This window comes from Gossypium raimondii, chromosome 8, assembly GCF_025698545.1.
Source record: "Gossypium raimondii isolate GPD5lz chromosome 8, ASM2569854v1, whole genome shotgun sequence".
NCBI classification, from domain to species: domain Eukaryota; kingdom Viridiplantae; phylum Streptophyta; class Magnoliopsida; order Malvales; family Malvaceae; genus Gossypium; species Gossypium raimondii.
Window position 1 is genome coordinate 2,240,258 of NC_068572.1, and position 21,078 is coordinate 2,261,335.

Sequence of the window (21,078 nt, forward strand, 5' to 3'; positions counted from 1 at the left end):
GTAAAAATTAAGTTACTATTTTATTTTCTCATAAATTATTTGATGGGTTTTGTAAAATAAAATATAAAATGTGTATGTTTTTTTTTGTGGCCACATCCATGCATACATGTCATAACACAAGTGACACTTGTAGTCTCACACATATACACCGAACACTGGTCAATCAAACACTCAACTTAGAGCAGATGGCATTCCATCTGTCTAAAACGTATGATGCGTGGATTAAATTCGATTTTAAAAATTAATTAAACCAAATTTTATAATATGAGTTTTAATACATTAATAATTCATATATTATAGATTTCAAAGCATTTAAGCATTCATATTAATTTTATGTCTACTACCACTTGAACTATTTAGGAAAAACAACCACCAAATTTATGATAATTATAATAATAACTACCCTTGAAAGCATAGTATAAAAAACAAGCAAAAACAAAATATTAAGGGAAAAAATGTAGTATTAGAGATTAAAATGTTTGAATACCAATGTTATTGAAGCCACTTCTATAAAAGACTGAAAGGAGTTGCCTAAAATTTTCCAACTGAAATTCTATTATGGTTTTCACTTATAATTTCAGCTATTAATCCTCTCAAAAAAGTATAAGTAACCCATGTCCTTGGGTGTATTGATCGAAGCACCAACCTTATCATCATTGAAAATCACCCATCTACCATCTTTCAGGATGTGAGCAACATAATGGCCACACTGAGTTGAGGTTCCGATGTGACTCACTATTCCGAAAAGCCGATATCCTTTGCATTGACAAAAACATTGCAGAAATGGGTTAGAAGTCCATAAAGCAGACGATCATTTAAGTGTGAAACACGTTGACAAGATAAGTTGAAGACTTGAGAAAAAGAGACTCACTCCCTCCTCCATCGGGCAGTCCTGCATCGACTGGAGTAGATGGGCCGTTGCTTGATGCATTTGTATCCATAGCTGATGAAGCAGAGGCACTGGGATTGTTAAATATCCAGTCTGTTGCTTTTTCAATGTCGCCACCCTGTGAAAATGTACATGTGCCCACAGTTACGAATTTCTCGAGTGTAAGAAGACAGATTACAGAACAACAATTTCCAAATTTGGAAAAGAAATGAAATGCTGTAAAGACTTTACCGATGCTTTCAATGCCATTCGAGCAATTTCTTCTTGAAATCCAAACGAAATCAAGGTATCAACTTTTGATTGGTCGATAGATATCTCAGCACTTTGTGACCCATGGGAGATAGGAGCATCTATATCTGAAAAGATACAACAATGATTGTCATTTGGATGCAATGCTATTCGTCTACTGGTCAATGAAAGATTCAAGATAATGCTTATAATGCTAAATTCAAAGTACCTGGATCATCCATGTGTGAAAGCAACCAATTCATTGCCTCTTCTACACCAGCATTTAAAGTGTTTATGGCAGCTTTCTGACAATGAAGCTGGTTAAACCCCATTGAGGCAAGCTGGGCAACAATTGCTTCATCAGCCACTGGCTGACTTGATTCTGCCGCACCCTCCGGAGCTATGCAGTAGAAATAAAGAGAAATCAAGAACAAATATTTACAGATCAGGAATTCTCTTTTACATCACCGCCTTCTCAATTCAATTATCACTTATGGAATCCGTTAATTCACATACCAGCCTCTGGCAACAGTTCTTCCCCAGGTTGAAGGCCCTTGCTGCGCATGTGGCTTATATCTATGACATCAGGGACATCTATGTAGACATCTGAATGGACGAAAAAGTAGATGATGAATATCAATTCAAAAGTAATGTGCACTGCAAGTAACAATGTCGTAAAATTACCAAGCTTTTTAGGCACCCAGCCGGCCTCCATGACAAACTTCCTCATGTGCAATACCAAATAATCGGGGAACGAAGTTAAACCAGCAGTCCTGTCGTGTAAAATACAAAAGATATTCCATGTTAAGAAAAGAATACTCTAAGATTGCAGGTCTGCAACCTTTGTTATAGCATCAATTAACTGTATTGTCATCTTTTATTATTATTATTGGAAAATATATACTTATCTTGGACCCTTCTCCAAAAGCATACATTACTAAGGGATTGCAAGGCCATTAGAGAGGAAAAATCTTACTTGATAGCTGTTGTCTTAGCCTTCAATGCGGAGCTGTAAAAATCTGGTATCTCCTCTGGAGCTGCAAAGTTCGCTAAGCATGCTTCTAGAGGTACCCTTGGACGAACAATTTCATCGCTGGATCTGTAAAAACAAGGCATCCTAAGAAAACGCCTACACTCTACAGAAGGCTACAAGTATCAAATAAGACCATAGGAACTTACACATCCTTCCCTTCTGAAATCTTTTCAGCTTTGCTTTTGTTAAAAGCTTCCAGTTCTTCTGAATTTTTCAGAGAATAAATCATTAGAAATAAATTTCAAGTATAGATGAATATAGATATAAATGAAATATGCGCACAAACATGAATATACATGTAGAAATCAAAACTTACCTTTATTGGTAGCCTCATGCAATGGAATATTCAAAGAAAGAATGTAGTCAAGCCTTTTATTGTAAGCAACCTTCCCGGATGAACATAAGATACGCTCTTCAACACCAAACTTGAAACTCCTCGAGGGATCCAGTTCAGGTTTCACGGCATTAGAACGTTCAACTTGGTCAAGAAAATGAAGGAAGAACTCCAGGGCATCCTACAGATAATTCGAGTGTCCATATAAGTAATTGATGGCTACATATAGGGAAAATCATGAGCCCCGAGAAAGATCCTACCGTGCAATGAGAGAATTAACCCACAAAAGCCCAGATTGCAATTATAAAAAGTAGATATATATACAATTAGAACCTTTATGCCATATTCTTTACGGAATCTAAAAGAATCGTTTTTACTTTACTGCAAAGGTAGAAATTTCAAGCTAATAATAGAAACCAAATAATAATTCCGTAGTCAAATTAGCAGGATCAGCATACCTGTTGCCTCATGGTAGAAAACTCGGGATGGCTGGCTGCAATAACGGCTTTGAACATGCGAGGAGGGATCCCTTCCTGTTTCTAATATTTTCAGAATGTTGACAAATGAAAAAGAAGTTAACAGACAACTGTCAGAATCGTTCAAACACAGCACATAGAAATTATACTAATTTTACTGAAAATTTAATACAAAGATTCGTGTTAAGCATATTAGTTGCATAGCGCAAATTCTATTGCTAAACTTCTAGATTGCAAATACACTTATATCACAATATACATGGCAATTCAGTGGTGCCATCTAAGAATTTCCAAGATCAGAACAATCATGGCAGAGATATGAAGTGGGAAGCTTACAGCATCTTTTACTGAGGGTGCAGTCGTTTCACCTTTCTGGATGATAAAACAAATTAAATCAATTAATTCATTAATCAGGGAAAATAACCAACTATACTAAGGAATAGATTGATACAGTTGCTGTACCTCTACTGCTGGAAAAGAATATTTACCGGAGAGCAAACCATGTGCCAGTTTCGTTCTGCCACACAGCCAGAAAGTGGTTACGTAATCGTAAGAATTGAGATGAGGCAAAAGAATAAGAAACTGCTTATTAAATACAAAGCAGAACAGAACCGGCAAGGAAATGCCAACGCAATAAACTCAACAACCACACATATCAAAATAAGAAAAAAACCATGCGTATATTGTATTTAAAAATACATAACGAACAACCATGTGATCTTTGTCAAGGAAGACACCAACAAAACCCCATCGGAGCTACCAACATTTAAGAACTATTTTAACACATAACATATTGAAATTAGAAATTATTATCCAGAACAATGGCAACTTACAGCTGCATATTGAGGTCTACAGTTGTATCAGCTGGGGCTGTCTCAAAAGCCATTTTTAAGCTTTGGTTCATATAGTATCTGATAGCACGCAAAATAAAAAAAGGCAAGAAAGGCAAATAAGCATAATAAATTCCAATTTTAAGTGAATTTACAATATTAGCATTATAATTTACCGTCTACAAAATGACTGTGTTGAAAACACAACTTGCATGGTTGCAGCCATGTAGCAGCTGCATGAGAACAAATTTAGCTAATCAAAAACATTATCTAATTATATAGTTATTGGTAGCCATAGCCCTAGTCATGATCAACATTACCTGTTTCCAAGATTCACAAGACCTGTATAACCTGGTCCGAAAATTGGTTCCACATCCTGCCCACTTTCCTGAATTCTATCCCAATCAAAGTTGGTATTCTGGTCAAGCTCCCTTTCAGCAGTTGTCATTTCAGTCTGGAAACAATGAAAGACTTTAATTTCTAATCAAATGACACTAAATCATTTATAAACACTTCAAACCTTCTCTTATCTTCTCTTATGGTAAAGTTTGAAACTTACATTCTACAGTAACGATATCATTTGTATACCGCTTAAGCTGATTTGGTCAAGATTTATACAGAATATAGTTTTATTTAAAATGTAACATTTGTTTACGGAAACTCCAACCATAATAAAAAGTTACAAACCTTAAGGCTGACACAGTTCATTTTTAGCAAATGTTGTCATTAAAAATGTAATAATTACATGACAAAGTTTATACATACCAACATATCAGAAGAGGGATTCTATGAAACGGGAATGGATATCAAACTTAAGGTTTCGCAAACACTATCTGAACATTCGAACAAAAATGAAACCATAGGGATAATAAACAAAAAAAAGTACAATTGCATAACAAAATTGCAAATTCAACTTAAAGGCAGCAAATAATTAATCGACAGAAAAAAGCTAACCTTTTGCAATGATGAGAAATCAATACCAAAATATGCCAAATGTTGAGCTAGAAGAGGGTCTATAACACTATCATCCTCTGGGTAAGAGAAAACATCTGAAATGCCACAATAAGTTACCCATGGTAAGTTCTGACAAATGTCACTACCAATGCTCAAAAGAAAGATAACCATAGAACTACAGTTCAGACTTTCAGTGCCACAAACCAAAGTTCTAATACAAAGATATCTAAGGTTGAAATCTCAAGGGTAACTAAGCAAAAATAGTTTGTAACCATTGTGGATCAATAAGAAGTTATTAAAATGACACCAGAAATAAACGCACACAGACAGTGAAATACATGGAAGCCTTACCAGCAGCATCCAGATCAGAAGTAATTGTCCCAAGCTTTACAGCTAGCGGATAGCCAGTCTCCTTGTAGTACTCAATCGCATGGTTGTTACCACCAGTTCCATCCCAATTTCTCCTCCCACAGAGGATCATTCCATCAGTAAGATTTAGCCATAGATTATCTCTTTTATCACACTTAGCACATTTCCAACCAGATGGGGGAACAACAACATTGCCAATTTGCCGCAAATCCATTGCATATGCACTTATTTGCTTCTTATCAGCTGTCCAGGCTGCAACTTGCTCTTTCCGTTCAGCACCCTCAGCCATTAAAATAGCATCAACTGCCAACCTTACCTACAGTATTCGTATTGGATAACCAAGCTAGGTTACTGTCCAAGATGAAGAATATGCACTTCTGATTTAAAATTCTTTAAAAATAAAAAATGAGACAATCCATACCTTCTCAGGCAACTCCACAGATGGAAAAGGAAGAGTTGCATAGCTAGGCAAAATGACTATTTTGTGAGTTTCTTCATATTCTAGTTCATTGTTGTCAAATCCACCATCAACACCTGTAAATCAAATTGCATGGATATTACTATTTAGCCACAACAGATAATACTAAGGCAATACAATCATTCAGAAAACATTTGAAACTTCAAAACTTTTACTTTTATCATTTTGTAGCTCTCCCATGGGTTCCAGATGCAGAGTCCAATGGGAACAAGACATGCAATAGCTCTAATTCTCTAAATGTGCTAGTAGTGGATAAACTAGTTCCAACTTCTTTTATTAACAGCTGCAAGCATCATTTTATGCTGTAATTCGTGATCAAAGAAATTAAAGTCACTGGCCATAGTAGTTTCAACTCAAAAGTGTCAGACATGATTATGTATTTGACATAGGCACTTCCAATATTTTCCCTTTATACTTGGAACCCCAGAACATTATACAAAATATCTATGCTTTGAGATCTCCAATACGTGTCAAGGGTGAGCAAAACAAAATAAGAACCACTCTCAGTTCCATTGTTATCAAGGACATGCAATATGCACTCAAGGCGCTAGAACAACCATATTGCTTAAGGCACAATAAAAGGCCTTGCCGGTGTTAAGTAAGGCACGATATGTATACACCACCAACATGAACAATAACATGATAACATAATGTTCACAAACAGCAAATAATAACAAATATTGTAAAAAGTACCAATAGCCAACAGTGTGGGTTTCTTCAAAGGCCTATCTTCAGAAACCAACTTTTTCGTTTGCTTAATATGCAGATACACAGGATTTCCAGTCTTTTCATAATTCCAACCCACATAATCTTTCCCAAACGCCAGAAACGTAGTCATATCAACAAATAATCCTCCTTCTGACCTCTGCAAAAAAAATTCAACCACATTTAATAGTTCTTTAAAAATCTTGAACCAAAAAAACCTAAAAAAAAAGTATAAAAACTCAAGCAAAAAAATCTGAGCTTTTACTAACTTTCTCATAAACAAAACAAATTCGAAACACTCAAAGGTCAAAACAAATAGCCCATCAACATGGTATTTTTCAGTCACAAGCAATCAAGTAGTTTCTCGAGAAACAAACAGATAACAAAAAAAAAAAAAGAGTACCGGAGAATCGAAGGAGAGGCAGCATTCTTGCTTGTAGATACGATTGGTGGGTTCAGGGATCCGAACCCGAGAGAGATTGGATCGGAGCAGCTCCATAGGGTTTATGCCTTCCATTTGTTTTCTTTCTCTTCCTTGATTTGGTCTTTTAGGAGAGAAAAAAGAAAGGAAGAATCAGATTTTTGCCCTAAAGTTCAAGCAAATGCAGAGACTGTGATTTTTCGCCGAAAGATTGAATTTTCTTTTTTCTTTTTTACTTTTTTTCTTATCGAGAGAGAAAGGGAGTGATGAGTAAGCTTTTAAAACAAGGGTCTTTGCTAAATCAACTCAAAACCCCCCTTTTGGACTGCAAAATTAATATAAAAGTAAATGTACAACATTTTAAATAAGAGCAAATTTGGAGAAAATGTTAGATTTTTAAAAATATTTAAGGAAATGATTTTTTTTTCGATATTTAGGAAAATATAGGGACACTCAATGACAAAATTACTAATATTTAATTATTTGATTAAACGAATTGTTGGGTTAAAAAAGTTTGAAAGCACGCTTAGTAAGTCATACTTCCAACTAAATACGTCTTATTTCGTTTTTTCTCTTCAAAATTAATCTATTTCTCTACCTCTTCCGATTGATCTGCACCATACTTTATTCTCGTAAGATGATACACAACTACTAACAGTCCGCCTAAATTAACTCATTCCTCTAATTTTTCTTTAGAGGTGGCCTTTTCATAATATAAACATAGGATCCTCAATTTTTTTTATTTTGACGTAAAAATTTTGGATTTTTGGGAAATAGATGTGATTCTTTTTAGAGTAAACTATTAAAAGAGTCATTTTTGTTTATCATGTTTTATATTTTAGTTATTTATGTTTGAAATGTTACGTTTTAGTCATTTACGTTATCGCGTTATAACATTTAAGTTACTGAGTTATTAATTGTCGTTAACAATGTAACGGTAAGCTGATGTGGCACATTAAATCATCATTTCAAACAAAAAATTTTGGTTAACTTATACAATTGGTCCCCATAATTTTTCGTTTTAAGCAAATTGATTTTTTTTCTTTTATGTTCTTTTAACTTTCCTCTTATTTCTTTATTTTCCATTTTCTTATGCTTCTTTCTCTGTTTTTCTCTTTTCTCCATTTCTTTTAACGTAGTTTTTCTATATTTGTCATTTGTTAAAACTAGTCTCTTTTTTTTTTAGCAATTTAAATTTTTTCGAGTAAGGCAAGCTTATAGACTAGTTTTAACAAACGGAAAACATAGAATAGCTACATCAAAAGAAACGGAGAAATGAGAAAAACAAATGGAGAAACAAAAGAGAATGGAAAGTAAAGAAAAAAAAAAGAAAGTTGAAAAGAACATAAAAAAGGAAAAAAATTAATTGCTCAAAATGTAAAAAAAAAAATAGAACCAATTGTAGAATTTAACCTAAAATTCTCATTTGAAATGATGATTTAACGTGCCATGTCAGCTTACCGTTACACTATTACACCGTTAACAATAATTAATAGCTCAGTACCTAAAATGTTACAACACGACAACGTAAGTGACTAAAATGTAACATTTCAAATATAAGTGACTAAAATGTAACCTGAAACAAACAAAAGTGACTATTTTGATAGTTTATCCTTTCTTTTTAAATAATGGAAAACGTTAAAACAAATGTGTTTGGTGAATTTTTTAATTGAAAATTAAAAATATATGAAATTTAGAAAACAATTTACCTTAGATTTAAATTTATATAAATGTAAAAATATTTTTTTAATAATTTGATTCAATTCATATAAATGTATAATTTATTTTATTTTATTTTTCATATTTTTGTTATAGAAAATATGCATCAAAACGAACTTTTATTTTTACTTACGAAAAGAAATTTCAATTTTAAAAACAATAAATTAAAATAATTTTTATATAAATGTATAAATTTTATTTTATTTTTGGTGTTTCTATTACAAGAAAATAAGTATAAAAGATGTTTTCATTATTCAAACTAATTTTTCTTCTATTTATCAAACATGTTTTTAATTTTAAAAATAATTTTTATAAATAAAACTATTTTCAAAAATCAAACGAAGTGAAGCTTGCCATAAAGTTAATTAGGATTTCCTAAGAAAATTTTTGGATAAATTAGGAAATTATCTTTATTGGGTGCAAATAATTATTAGATGTGTAATGACAATTAATATCTCAATGGTTCTTAATGGGAGAAATGAGAGAAGTTCGTGCCAACAAGGAGACTTTACTAATGTAACCCCTTCTCACCGTATTTTTGTATCATTGTTGTTGGCATTCTCTTAGCTCACTTCGACAAACGCCTACAAGATGGAAGCTTTATTGGTTATTGCATTAGCTATTACTACCTTTCATTGAGCCACTTGTTTTTTCTTCGCATGTAATTCTTTTGTCTTATTGAAAACATTATAGGGCAAATGATTAATTTTGTGAATTTTTACTATCTTCTTATCTAACAACTCAATTGGACAAGGAAATTAAGAGTTCATGAGATGGAACAATGGAGAAAATACCTTGGGTTTCATTTATGTGGAGGAGAAGCAAAGAAGAAGCTTTAAGATGATAGTATATGAAATAAGGTTCAATCTGGAAAGGAAATTTTTATTGCATGTAGAGAGATAAACCCTCTTTCGTGCGATGGGTTCCTTGTATAACACTGGTATTCATTGGATGCATTAGACTTCACTTGCTTTTTCTAGAATTGTTGGGGATTTAGGAACTTAGGCTTAGGGTGAGTTTGGATGGGCGGTGCGTTTACCTGCGATTAATGTAAAAATAGCGGTGGCGGTGAGATTAGATACTGTAGCGATACTGTAGCGTGTGACAATAAGTAAGCTAAACGCACCGCACCGCACCCAATCGCCCATCCAAACCCAACCTTAGTTTAGTATTACTTTTCAAAAGTGTTTTTAAACCAAAAAGTACTTTTGAGCAAAAGCTAAATTTTTTTGCTTTCTATTGGGACAAAAAATATTTTGCAAAAGCACTAATAAATATAAAATAGAGCATATGCCTTTGAGAATGTAGACTCATAATAACATCAAATTTTGTAGCATTCTCTAAGCTTGTTTGGCTAGAAGCACTGAGCCAAATTAGCATTGCTACTAATAAGCACTTTCTAGATAAAAGCATTTATAAACAAATATATTTTTGAGATAAAACCCTCTCCATCTAAAGACCTTGTATCTTTGAGTGATATCAATAATTATCCCTTTACGAGATGATTTGTCATCTGGAAAACTCAAATAACAACAAAACTAAAAAGACTTCATATGAAAAGCATGCCACGATACCATTCATACAAAAGAAATTGTTGTTAAATGAACAAGTTGTAACAATTCGATTTTTAGCCAATGTCGAAGAATGAGGTTTCGAAACCAAATTTCATAACCCAAGTTAATGAAATTATGGATCGAAGAATTTTTGTATTTAATTGGAAAATATATTGTTAAGTAGTTGAGTAATTGAATTGAGAAAGAAGTTGATTATAATACAGGGACTAACTTATAAAAAATATAATCACTATTGAGTTCTAATTTAGAAAATACATAAGGGCCTATATAGCAATTATGTTAAGACCTAATGGTTATTTAACCATTGTTAAACCAAGTTAGTGGCATGTGATGATAAAATCCACCATCTTTATTACTATAATATATAAAATGATGTTAGATTATTTAGTTAAATAGGATTAATTAAGTTAAACATTTTCATTAATCCAAGAGAGAAAATTCATTCTTCTCTCCTCAAATTGTCGAGTAGAAATGTCTTAGTTGAAGTCTGACCCGTTTTCTAAACGGATATTATTTTTTTATTTAAATTTATTTTTTGAGTCTATTTTTTATCTAAACTTTTTCACTTTCCGAGTCAGTTTGGGTGACCCGACCTATAAACATGTATACTCAAAACTCAATTCAATACTCTTGTTTTAATTGGTTGGATCGATTAAATTAATTGTTATGGTTAGATTTCAATAACATTGATTTAATATTAAAATTAAAATTTATTTTTATTAATATTAGAAATATCACTTGTGAATATTTTATATTGATTTACGATTATATTTGGATTTAAGCTTTATTTGATTATTATTATTATTATTATTTTAAGTACGAAATTGAGAAAAATAATATAATACAAGAACTAAATATGCAATTAACCATATAACAGAAACCCTCAAAAACAATGACCACATCAGCACTCGGATCTCTTAACTCGAGCGGCAACGGTGTTTCTTTGTCTGCATCATTCTCAGCTACATGTTCGACTCCACCACCATGCGCCAATCTTCCACCGCCGCCGCCTCCGACGACCGCCTTCACGGCTGATCCATTTTATTCCCTGCCGGAGATGATGCTCTCACCGGCGTCGTTTACCGTCATGTCGAGGTTAATTTACCTTCAAGAACTTTAATCTTTTAGTAATTTTTTTTTTCAAAAGAATTCGTATTCTTTGTTGTTGTTTCGCTGTATTGATCGGAATAGGGCTAAGTACTTGCATTTGGCTTAGTTTACCACAGATTCTGCCTTTTTCCTTTCGTTTAATACTTTAATTTAATTTTCCTTTTGGTTTCTTTGCACCTGAATGGAACATCTCAGTCTTGATTTACGATTGAGTTTTTTTTTTTAGTTCGTCTTCAGTAGTGTTATTGACAGTGTTAATATGAATTAATTAAAGTTTTTTATTTATCATATATTTAAAAATGTGTTATATAGAGTTAAATTTATTGTTTGTATTTTGGTTATTCTTTCAGCTTGTTAAATGGAAAATATGGTTTAACATTATGCAGATTTTTGGTCTATGGAAATGTTAGGAGGGTTGGCCGGTCGATTCATTCGAACTGGAAGAATAGCTTTCGGGAAATGAATAATAATGGGGTGCACCCAAAAGTTGAGTACCCTTTTTCCCTATATAGGTTATGCTCACAGTATAAACATTCATTTAGAGAAGATACCATGCATTATGCATTGTACAAAGTAATGGAAAGATTATCTAAGAATTATCAGCCTCGGAGCTTCTATTCCCTTTCGCCTAGCTATGTGTTTTCGGACAAGGCACAAGTTACTTGGAAGAGGCTTTTTCATGTATTTTACTATGATGGTCCAGCTTTGACACCAATAAGTAGAATTGCCCGTGCAGCAAGTCTAGCTTTAAGTAGGTCGAACCAGGTAGCTCCTGGTGTTATGGCATTCTTAATCGGAGAACTAGCCTGGAACAAGCAGAGATGGGCAGTGGCAGAAGGCTTCCCTGCAAAGGATACTCTTTATATGCAAGCACAAGATGGGCATATTTATTTAGCATCGTTTGTGTTTTTCGTTTTGGAATTTGTAATTTTGTTATTCAGAGCAATCTATTTAGTGATATTGTTTTTACCCAGCGTAGCAATGGCTCCCTTTGTGGATTCTCTAGGTGTTGAATTCAGAAAAAAGTGGCTTCGTATTGTCCACCATACACTGGAAAAAGCAGGCCCAGCGTTTATAAAATGGGGTCAATGGGCTGCAACTAGACCGGATCTGTTTCCCAGAGATCTTTGTGATGTACTTGCTGAACTTCATACGAAAGCTCCATCACATAGTTTCTCTTTCACAAAGAAATCCATTGAAAATGCATTTGGTCGAAAGTTATCTGAAATCTTTGCTGATTTTGAAGAGGAACCTTTGGCATCTGGAAGTGTTGCTCAAGTTCATAGAGCAACTTTAAAATATAGATACCCTGGTCAGCAAACCAAGCCCATTGTAGTTGCTGTAAAGGTTCGACATCCTGGGGTTGGTGAATCAATTAGAAGGGACTTTACTATAATTAATTCTGTGGCTAAAATTTCAAAGTTCATCCCTACGTTGAAATGGTTGAGATTGGATGAAAGTTTACAACAATTTGCTGTTTACATGATGTCTCAAGTTGATCTTGCTAGGGAGGCTGCGCACCTAAGCCGTTTTATCTACAACTTCCGCAGATGGAAGGATGTCTCATTTCCGAAGCCTCTATACCCTTTGGTGCACCCTGCTGTTCTGGTAGAGACTTTTGAGCACGGAGAAAGTGTTTTGCACTATGTTGATGAGCTTGAAGGACATGAACAGATTAAAAGCGCCCTTGCTCACATTGGGACACATGCACTTTTAAAAATGCTTTTGGTACTATTCTCTTGTTCTCTTGTTTTTTCTTTCAATCTTTCACCTTTTCATTTCTTCTTATAGTGGTGGTTATAACTGCTGAGTTGCATTGGCATTAGATTTTTTGTACGGTTTCTTCTATCCTGTAGTCCAGTGCTTGGTTTCAGATTTTGTATCCAAAAACTGTATGTGTAAGTCATGCTAAGATTCAGTGATTGGATTTGGACTTATGCGGTTCTTTTGTTACTCTCCAGGTAGATAATTTTGTTCATGCAGACATGCATCCCGGAAATATTCTTGTCCGTATAAAAGATAGGCGATCACGTAATCAACTCTTTAGTTCAAGGCCTCATGTTATCTTACTTGACGTGGGCATGACAGCTGAACTCTCTAGGACAGATCGAATGAATTTACTCGAGTTCTTTAAGGCTGTTGCTCTTCGAGATGGTCGAAGTGCTGCTGAGTGCACACTAAGATTATCTAAACAGCAACGTTGTCCTAATCCGAAAGGTTTCATAGAGGTAATGTATTCTGATGGGTATAACATACTGATTTTCTATATCGCCCAGGAAAGTTAATAGGACTTCAATTGAAGAGTTTGTTTATTCAAGAATTCATAACACGTTTCATGTTTTTACTATGTTTTGTTTTAAGCATTCATCCATGTTCTCAAATTAAAATTGGGTTTATTGGACAAAGTTAGAACCTCATATCCTCACCGGCTATCTTCTTTATTTGCACTTTGAATTTGGTTTTATTGGACCATGCATTTTATTTTGTTGTACCAAAAGAAATGATCCAAGCTAAGCTTTTTTTTATTCTGTTGTACAGGATGTTGAAAAATCTTTCCATTTATGGGATTCTCTAGATGGCGAGTCTATCCATCCAGGCGAATGCATACAACAACTGCTTGATCATGTTAGACGTCATAAAGTCAACATTGATGGAAATGTTTGTACAGTAATCGTTACCACGTTGGTTCTCGAGGTAATGCACTCTTTGCCTGCCATTTATTACGGCCCTCTCTTCCCTAAGGAAGTTATCGAATTCCTTTTGTTCATTTTCTGGGTGTGACAACTAATGTAATCTGAGCTACATTATTCTGACTCTTCATTTTTCTTGATGTTACCTAAATCCGGATTCCTGATCTTCTTCTTTCATTTTCCCATCTTTGGTAGGGATGGCAACGGAAACTCGATCCTCAACTCAATGTAATGCGGACATTGCAGACGTTGCTATTCAAAGTTGACTGGGCTGAATCTCTGTTTTACACCATTGAAGGACTTGTGGCACCTTAGAAGGACTTTCTGTTCATCATCATCATCATCATTTCTATTTTTTTTACCCAAAGTTTTGGTACCAAGGTATGACATTAACCTGTTACAATAATGAGAAAACTATTGGTTCGGTCCGGATTTCATCAGGGGCATTAATATTTTGTTTTGTTTATACGCATATATTGTATTTTACAAATATTTAGAGTGTTGACACATTCTGATTTCCTAATATATTAAAAGAAAATAGATTTAATATAATAACAAAGTGTTCTAAAGCTGCATTTTGAGATTACTATATTATATATATATAGCAATATAGTTATCAATGCATTGGAAGTAATTGAATAAATTTGTCAATTACTGTTTTTAATATAGTTTTATTATTATTATAAATGGTTATCTAGTAATTTTAAAATCATGTCAAGGACAGTACTTAGCAAAAACCCATATACTGTAAATGGTAGAAAAAGTGTGATGTTTGAGTATTTGATTTAATGAGTGATGTATGATTTTCATTCAACTTTAGATAATTGCTGGATTATAATTTTGTTTAAGATGATTTATATTATATTATATAATTATTTTTACTTATTCAGGGTTGAGTGGTTTGTTCGGTTTGAGTCGCGTTAGTCTTGTCTTGGTCAAAATTCAAATTAAATAATTTTATTTAAAATTATATAAATATTAATATGAAAAATATATATTTAATGTTTTATTATTTTAAAAATAGTAAAATGGGCCTTTTTTGGTGGACTAGGTTGGGTTTGAGCATGGGAAATTTTTAGAGTCAGGTCATGGCTAGATCTGATCATACTTGGTCTGAATGTCTGTCGAAAAGTGAGAGGATTTGAGCAAAATATAGGTTCGAAAAATAGACTTAGATAAAAACATGAGGCTTGTTTTCTAAACGCGTCAAGTATTGGGTAAGTTTTTTTGCCTGGCCAGAATTTGTAAAAAAAAAAAATTTGCTGTTGTTTCCACTGTTTTGGTGTTGTTTTATCACTATTTTGTTGTCATTTCGTTATTATATTATTATTATTTTATTGTTATTATTTAGAAATTATATAACTCTTATTTTATTGTTAATTTTGCTACTAATTTAGAGTCATTTGCTTGCTAAGTTACACATATTTTAAAGTTATTTAAACATAAATATTAAAGGGTAAACTACACCCATGGTCACTTTTGTTTACCTTAGGTTACATTTCAGTCACTTATGTTTGAAATGTTACGTTTTAGTCACTTACGTTATTGTGTTGTAACATTTTAGTCACTGAGCTGTTAATTGTCATTAATGGTGTAATGGTAAGCTAACGTGGCATGTTAAATTATCATTTCAAACAAAAACTTTAGGTTAAATTATACAATTGGTCCCCATAATTTTTCGTTTTGAGCAATTTAATTCTTTTATGTTCTTTTAACTTTCTTTCTTTCTTTACTTTACTTTCCATTCTCTTCTGCTTCTCCCTCTGTTTTCCTACCTTCTTTATTTCTCTTAACATACCAGGAAGTCGAATTGGTAGTGAAGAAAGAAGCATGGTATGGGTTTATGGGTTTTGGTTATAGGGTTTTGGTTATAGGCAAATGATGACAGTCGATTTCCTACTTTTTTCACTTGTCAATTCGACTTCTTAATATGTTAAAAGAAATGGGAAAGATATGAAAAGCAGAGGAGAAACAAAGAGAATGGAAAAAAGAGGAAAGTTTAAAGAACATAAAAGAAAAAATTAAATTACTTAAAACGAAAAAATATGGGGATCAATTGTATAATTTAACCTAAAATTTTGTTTGAAATGATGATTTAACGTACACGTCACTACTGTTACACCATTAACGACGATTAATGGCTCAGTGACTAAAATGTTACAACATGATAACGTAACGTATCATTTCAAACATAAGTGACTAAAACGTAACCTAAGGTAAACAAAAGTGACCATGGGTGTAGTTTACCCAATATTAAATGTATTTTTAAGAGGGCTAAAATATAATTTTATATTTATTAATTTAAAATTCTGAAAACTGTCTTCCATATTTAAATCTTGATGGCACTAAAATTACTAAATAAAAAAGTAATTATAAAATTTTAATATCTTAAATTAAAATAAGAAGCTAAAATTTAAGTATCCTTAAATTATAGGCATATTTAGATATTAATTTTTATTTTTCATGTTTTAAAAATAAAAGTTCGAAAAAAAAATGTAAAAAGCTTAAAAAGAAAAGAAATTTAAAGTAAACAAAAAGTGAAATGAAAAAGGGGGTGATGAAAGTATATCGAAGTTGCGTTCACGTTTCAAAAGCTTTGACTGGTTTCAGGAGAACCCGACAACAGACGAACAAATCTTCGGCGAATCGCTTGGAGCTTTCATTTGGATGCCACGTGTTACCAATTTAATTTCTGTTTCTCACGTGCTATTTATTGCCTTCGAAGTTGCGTTCACGTTTCAAAAGCTTTGACTGGTTTCAGCAGGAGAACCCGACAACAGACGAACAAATCTTCGGCGAATTGCTTGGAGCTTTCATTTGGATGCCACGTGTTACCAATTTAACTTCTGTTTCTCACGTGCTATTTATTGCCTTTTGACTGTGTTAACACGTGTTAGTCAGCTAAAATCGTGGGAGAAAACTGGCAAATTCCTCTTCCTGCGGCTATCATCCCGTTATTAGTCCTTTTTTGGTCAATTCCCGCTATTAGTCCTTATACTTTACCAAAGTTGTAATTTAATCTCTATATTTTAATTTGGTCATGTTTAGTTCATGTAGTTTTCAAATTTTAGAATCTTAATTCTCACCACACGGTAACTGTTAAATTCATCAGATTAAGTTCTATTATTTTCAAAGTTTGACGCGCTTAATTAATATGTGTAGTACCACTATCATGTTAGCTTATTATTTATAAATATTACACACTAAAAATCAGTTAATAGATTAATGTTTATTATTTGTTTCAAGATTGAAATTTAAAAGTATAGAGATCTAAAATGATTCAATTGGAGAATATAGATTAAATTTACAATTGTACGCATACAATTGACCAATTAGTAAAGTACAAACATTAAAACTGATTAAATTTAAGTGTAAAGACTAAATTCATAACTTTTATAAAGTATAGGGACTAATAGAATGATTTGACCTTATTATTAATATATGGGAAAATTTAAAATTCCCCTAACTTGCTTTGTTTTAATATATAGGTTGAATTTTGTAATTAGTCTTTGTAACGTTAAATTAATAGGTTTTAGGGTGAGTTTGGATAGGCGGTGCATTTACCTGTGGTTAGTGTAAAAATAGCTGTGGCGGTGAGATTAAAAACTGTAGTGATACTGTAGCGTGAGACAAAAAGTAAACTAAACGCACCGCACCCAATCCCCCATCCAAACTCACCCTTAGTCTTCATAATTTTTTGAACTTTTAAAATTTCAATATTAACTAAACGGTTTGCCATTAAATTATGCTATTTTAAAAAAAAAATTATGTTGCAAATAGGGGTGAAGTCAGAAAATTTTTTTAGGGGGTCAAAATTAAATTGTAATTTTTACAATAGTAAAATACAATTTCTCAATTTTAATAGCCTATATCTTTATATTTTTTAAAGGATTAAATAAAAAATTTATCATTTCTAAGAGGGACCAAAGCACAATTTTATCTTTATACTAATTTAAAATTTTAAAAATTTTAAGGGCTAAATGTAAAAATTTTCATTTTAGGGGGGCTGGAGCCCTTACCAGTCCCCTAGTTACACCACTGGTTGCAAACATATTATCACACGTGCAATACTTTTTCAACTTATTATTTGTACATAAATCATATTATCTTAATTAATAAATGTAATAATTACCACTTGAATCAAAACATAAACTTTAAAATCTAAAAAAATATAGGGACTAATGATGAAATTAAAAAACATAAACATAATTTCACGTAATATATATTTTGCAAATCTCAACGGAGATTATTTTTGTTCAAAAGTTAAAAGGTTTATTATTATTATTATTATTATCAATGAAAACAAGAAAAATTAATGGTTAAATCAACAAAAATCTTCAATAAAATAATAATAAATCTAAACAAACTTGTTTAAAATATTACATATATCTTCACGAGAAATGATTGTATGAAACAGTGACGTCACGTCATTTATATCTCTTTTTTAATAATTTAATACTACATCAACATTTTCACATGAAAATTCTAAAATTTAAGATCAAATAAATGGATAATATCCTTTTTCATACTATCCTTTCTCTTACATCCATTAACATTCAATCTATTATATTATATAAGAACATCAAACATCTAACATGTTACCACAATAACTACCTCTTCCACCACCTTCATCACTCGACGACGAATTCAACGGAATCAAGCTCGAACAAGGTTCTGATTAACCTGATCCGAAACTACTCAAACTCGAAATATTACCAGAAAAACATGTCTGGTTTTGATCATCCATGGATAGATTACAATCGTAGTATCCATAACTTTGCATTGGAAAAAAACCCTTTGAATCATATTCTTGAAACTGGTTTCCTTGTTCATATTGGTTATTATGAGGACACTGAAAAAAAGTATTCTCTGTCTGGTTTTTTTCAATGTTTTGGAGCTGGTTCTTGTTTTGGGACGATGATAAGACAGGTATAAGGAAGTTTGGGTCGGACATAGATTCAGTTCCGAGTAAAAATTTGTTGGGATGATTATTAAGGTTGTAAGAATTGGAAAGAGAGGAGGTTAAAAGTGATGAAAGGTGAAGAAGATGGAGGGTTGGATTGTGAAGTATGGGATCAATCCCCATTTTCAATAGTTTCTTCTTGATGCGAGTGTTCCAGTAGTTTTTTATCTCATTATCTGTTCTTCCTGGTAATCGAGCAGCAATGGCGGACCACCTATGTTTAGAGTTTCAAAAATAAAAGTTAAATCAGACGGTACAGTAAAAAAAAAACCAAATTTTTACCGGAATATATTTTAATAATTTATATCTTTATAAATTTTAAATAATTAAATTAATTTTTTATCCTATTATTATTAATTTAAATTTTTATAAATTATAAAACAACTAAATAGAAATAAGTTAGTCCAATCTTTATCCACAGTATTTATAGGCATAATTTCAATGTTTTTTAAAGTACAATTTTAATAATGGAAAATAATTTTTTTTAAAATTAAGGGATTAATCTAGAAATTATACATGAATTTTGATTTGATATGTAATTTGATATATGAATTTTAATTTAGTATAATTATATATATGAAACTAGACCTGATCATGGGCCAGGCCGATGCCAAATTTTAGTCTTGTTTTTAGGCCTGGGCTCGACCCAAAAAATAGACTTAAAATTTTGTTCAAACTTGACCCGACCTGCCTGTACTAAAATTTTTATATTATTATTTTATATAAAAACAAATTTTTAAAAAATATAATATATAAAATATACTAAGAATATTAAAATAAATGTTCTCCAACAAATTGAAATTAAATTAAAAAAATCTTTATGCTTAAATAAAACTAAGATAAGTGCAACTTAAAAACAAGTCCTTCTAAAATAGTAGCAAATTAACAATAAAACAAGAGTTATACAATATCCAAACAATAACAACAAAATAGTAACAATATAATAGCAAAATAACAACAAAGGGCAAGGGGGAAAAAATTTACACAGATTCGAGCTGGGCCCGAACCTATATTTTTGTTCAAACCCTCCTACTTTTCGACACCCCTTCGGGCCTAGGCAGGTGACTCGACTCATGATGAGGTCTACATAAAACTTTAATTTTGATTCAATCACACACATTTAAAAAAATAAATACATCAATTTATTTTTATATTAAGAAATATAATTATTTATATACGCAATACATAAACATAAAACGTTGTTATATCAATAAACGTGTTAATAATTTATAAAATTAATTGAATCAAATCAAAATTTTACGTATAAAATTATACATTAAACCAAAATTTATATATAATTTTAAAATATATACCATTAAAAAAGGACTATATATAGAGAGAAAATTTATATATAATTTTAAAATATATACAATTAAAAAAGGACTATATATAGAGAGAGAGAGAGACTTGCTTGTTTCCTAAAACACTGTGTAACTGTATAATAGTTTGCTCTTCTTCATCAGAGAACTTTCCTCTCTTGATATCAGGTCTCAAGTAGTTTGCCCATCTAAGCCTGCAACTCTTTCCACACCTCTTTAGCCCTAGTTTTTTTCAATGCAACATATAAAAACGGTGTTAAAACTATTTATATCGGAGCTTGCGTAGATACAATATTATGATCTTCAACTGCTTATCCATATTCACTTTTAAATTCAAACGACGTACGTAACCATTTTCTGGGTTTTCTACCTTGAACATTGATAAGAAGAAGAAGAATACCTGCATTTTTGGGAAGGGTACGCCATTTGCCATGCCCATGTTTCTGTATATAATCAATCAATTTTTTATCTTCTTCAGCAGTCCATGGACCTCTTTTTACTTCACCCTTTTTGTCTGAAGAACAAGCAGGTTGTTTCCCCATTTCCAACTTAAAATTTTGCCCTTTTTTGGACAAAAATAATGAAGAAATTGCTTAAGTTGTAAGTAAAAGAAAATCCAATGCATGAAGAAATAAGTGTATGTATTTATATATATACAAATAGAGGAGAAAAGATGAGCAAAAGCGAAGTAGAAAAAGGGAAAAAAAAATAAAAAATGAAGAAGTCAATAGGATTTGGTACCGACCAAATTGAAACGTGTCTTGTTATGAAAGAAAGAAAACATGGCGTACACATACGACTTAGGACAGCTATATGTATGAAACAGTGTTATTTATAATTTTTTTAATAGTTTAATATTATATTAATATTTTTATTTTTTAAATTAAATCTAAATAAAAATCCTAAAATTTAAGATGAAATTATTAGAAATAGATAATATCCTTATGTCACGCTATCTTTTTCCAATCATATCTTCTATATTCCAA

The 21,078-nt window shown here is 31.9% G+C and overlaps 3 protein-coding genes across 5 annotated transcripts; 1 reads left to right on the forward strand and 2 right to left on the reverse strand.

Moving 5' to 3' along the window:
• Nucleotides 1–443: 443 nt before the first annotated feature.
• LOC105790207 (ubiquitin carboxyl-terminal hydrolase 14) lies at nucleotides 444–7,032 on the reverse strand. The gene is made up of 20 exons (XM_012617685.2): nucleotides 6,700–7,032; nucleotides 6,285–6,456; nucleotides 5,535–5,647; nucleotides 5,096–5,429; nucleotides 4,745–4,839; nucleotides 4,111–4,244; nucleotides 3,967–4,023; nucleotides 3,794–3,871; nucleotides 3,423–3,477; nucleotides 3,297–3,332; nucleotides 2,943–3,023; nucleotides 2,467–2,665; nucleotides 2,297–2,354; nucleotides 2,094–2,216; nucleotides 1,802–1,890; nucleotides 1,634–1,723; nucleotides 1,347–1,517; nucleotides 1,121–1,245; nucleotides 872–1,007; nucleotides 444–756 (listed from the first exon to the last, which is right to left on the reverse strand). Exons 1-20 carry the CDS (start codon nucleotides 6,811–6,813, stop codon nucleotides 578–580), a joined length of 2,439 nt encoding a protein of 812 aa, XP_012473139.1. The 5' UTR covers nucleotides 6,814–7,032; the 3' UTR covers nucleotides 444–577.
• A 3,869-nt stretch (nucleotides 7,033–10,901) lies between these two features.
• On the forward strand, nucleotides 10,902–16,944 carry LOC105790209 (uncharacterized). 3 transcript variants are annotated; one of them, XR_001132425.2, is made up of 6 exons: nucleotides 10,902–11,105; nucleotides 11,507–12,848; nucleotides 13,082–13,348; nucleotides 13,659–13,814; nucleotides 14,006–14,191; nucleotides 16,575–16,944. XR_001132425.2 is itself a non-coding variant. In XM_012617688.2 (5 exons), the coding sequence occupies exons 1-5, from the start codon at nucleotides 10,903–10,905 to the stop codon at nucleotides 14,123–14,125; spliced, it is 2,088 nt and encodes a 695-aa protein (XP_012473142.1). In that variant the 5' UTR covers nucleotide 10,902; the 3' UTR covers nucleotides 14,126–14,369. The 3 variants fall into 3 exon arrangements, 1 of the variants encoding a protein (XP_012473142.1); XR_001132424.2 differs by lacking the exon at nucleotides 16,575–16,944 and adding an exon at nucleotides 16,421–16,568; XM_012617688.2 differs by lacking the exon at nucleotides 16,575–16,944 and having other exon boundaries at nucleotides 14,006–14,369.
• A 1,220-nt stretch (nucleotides 16,945–18,164) lies between these two features.
• On the reverse strand, nucleotides 18,165–20,721 carry LOC105790210 (transcription factor MYB74). Its single transcript, XM_012617689.2, has 3 exons — nucleotides 20,493–20,721; nucleotides 20,185–20,314; nucleotides 18,165–18,987 (listed from the first exon to the last, which is right to left on the reverse strand). The coding sequence occupies exons 1-3, from the start codon at nucleotides 20,632–20,634 to the stop codon at nucleotides 18,489–18,491; spliced, it is 771 nt and encodes a 256-aa protein (XP_012473143.1). The 5' UTR covers nucleotides 20,635–20,721; the 3' UTR covers nucleotides 18,165–18,488.
• Between the last annotated feature and the right edge of the window lie 357 nt (nucleotides 20,722–21,078).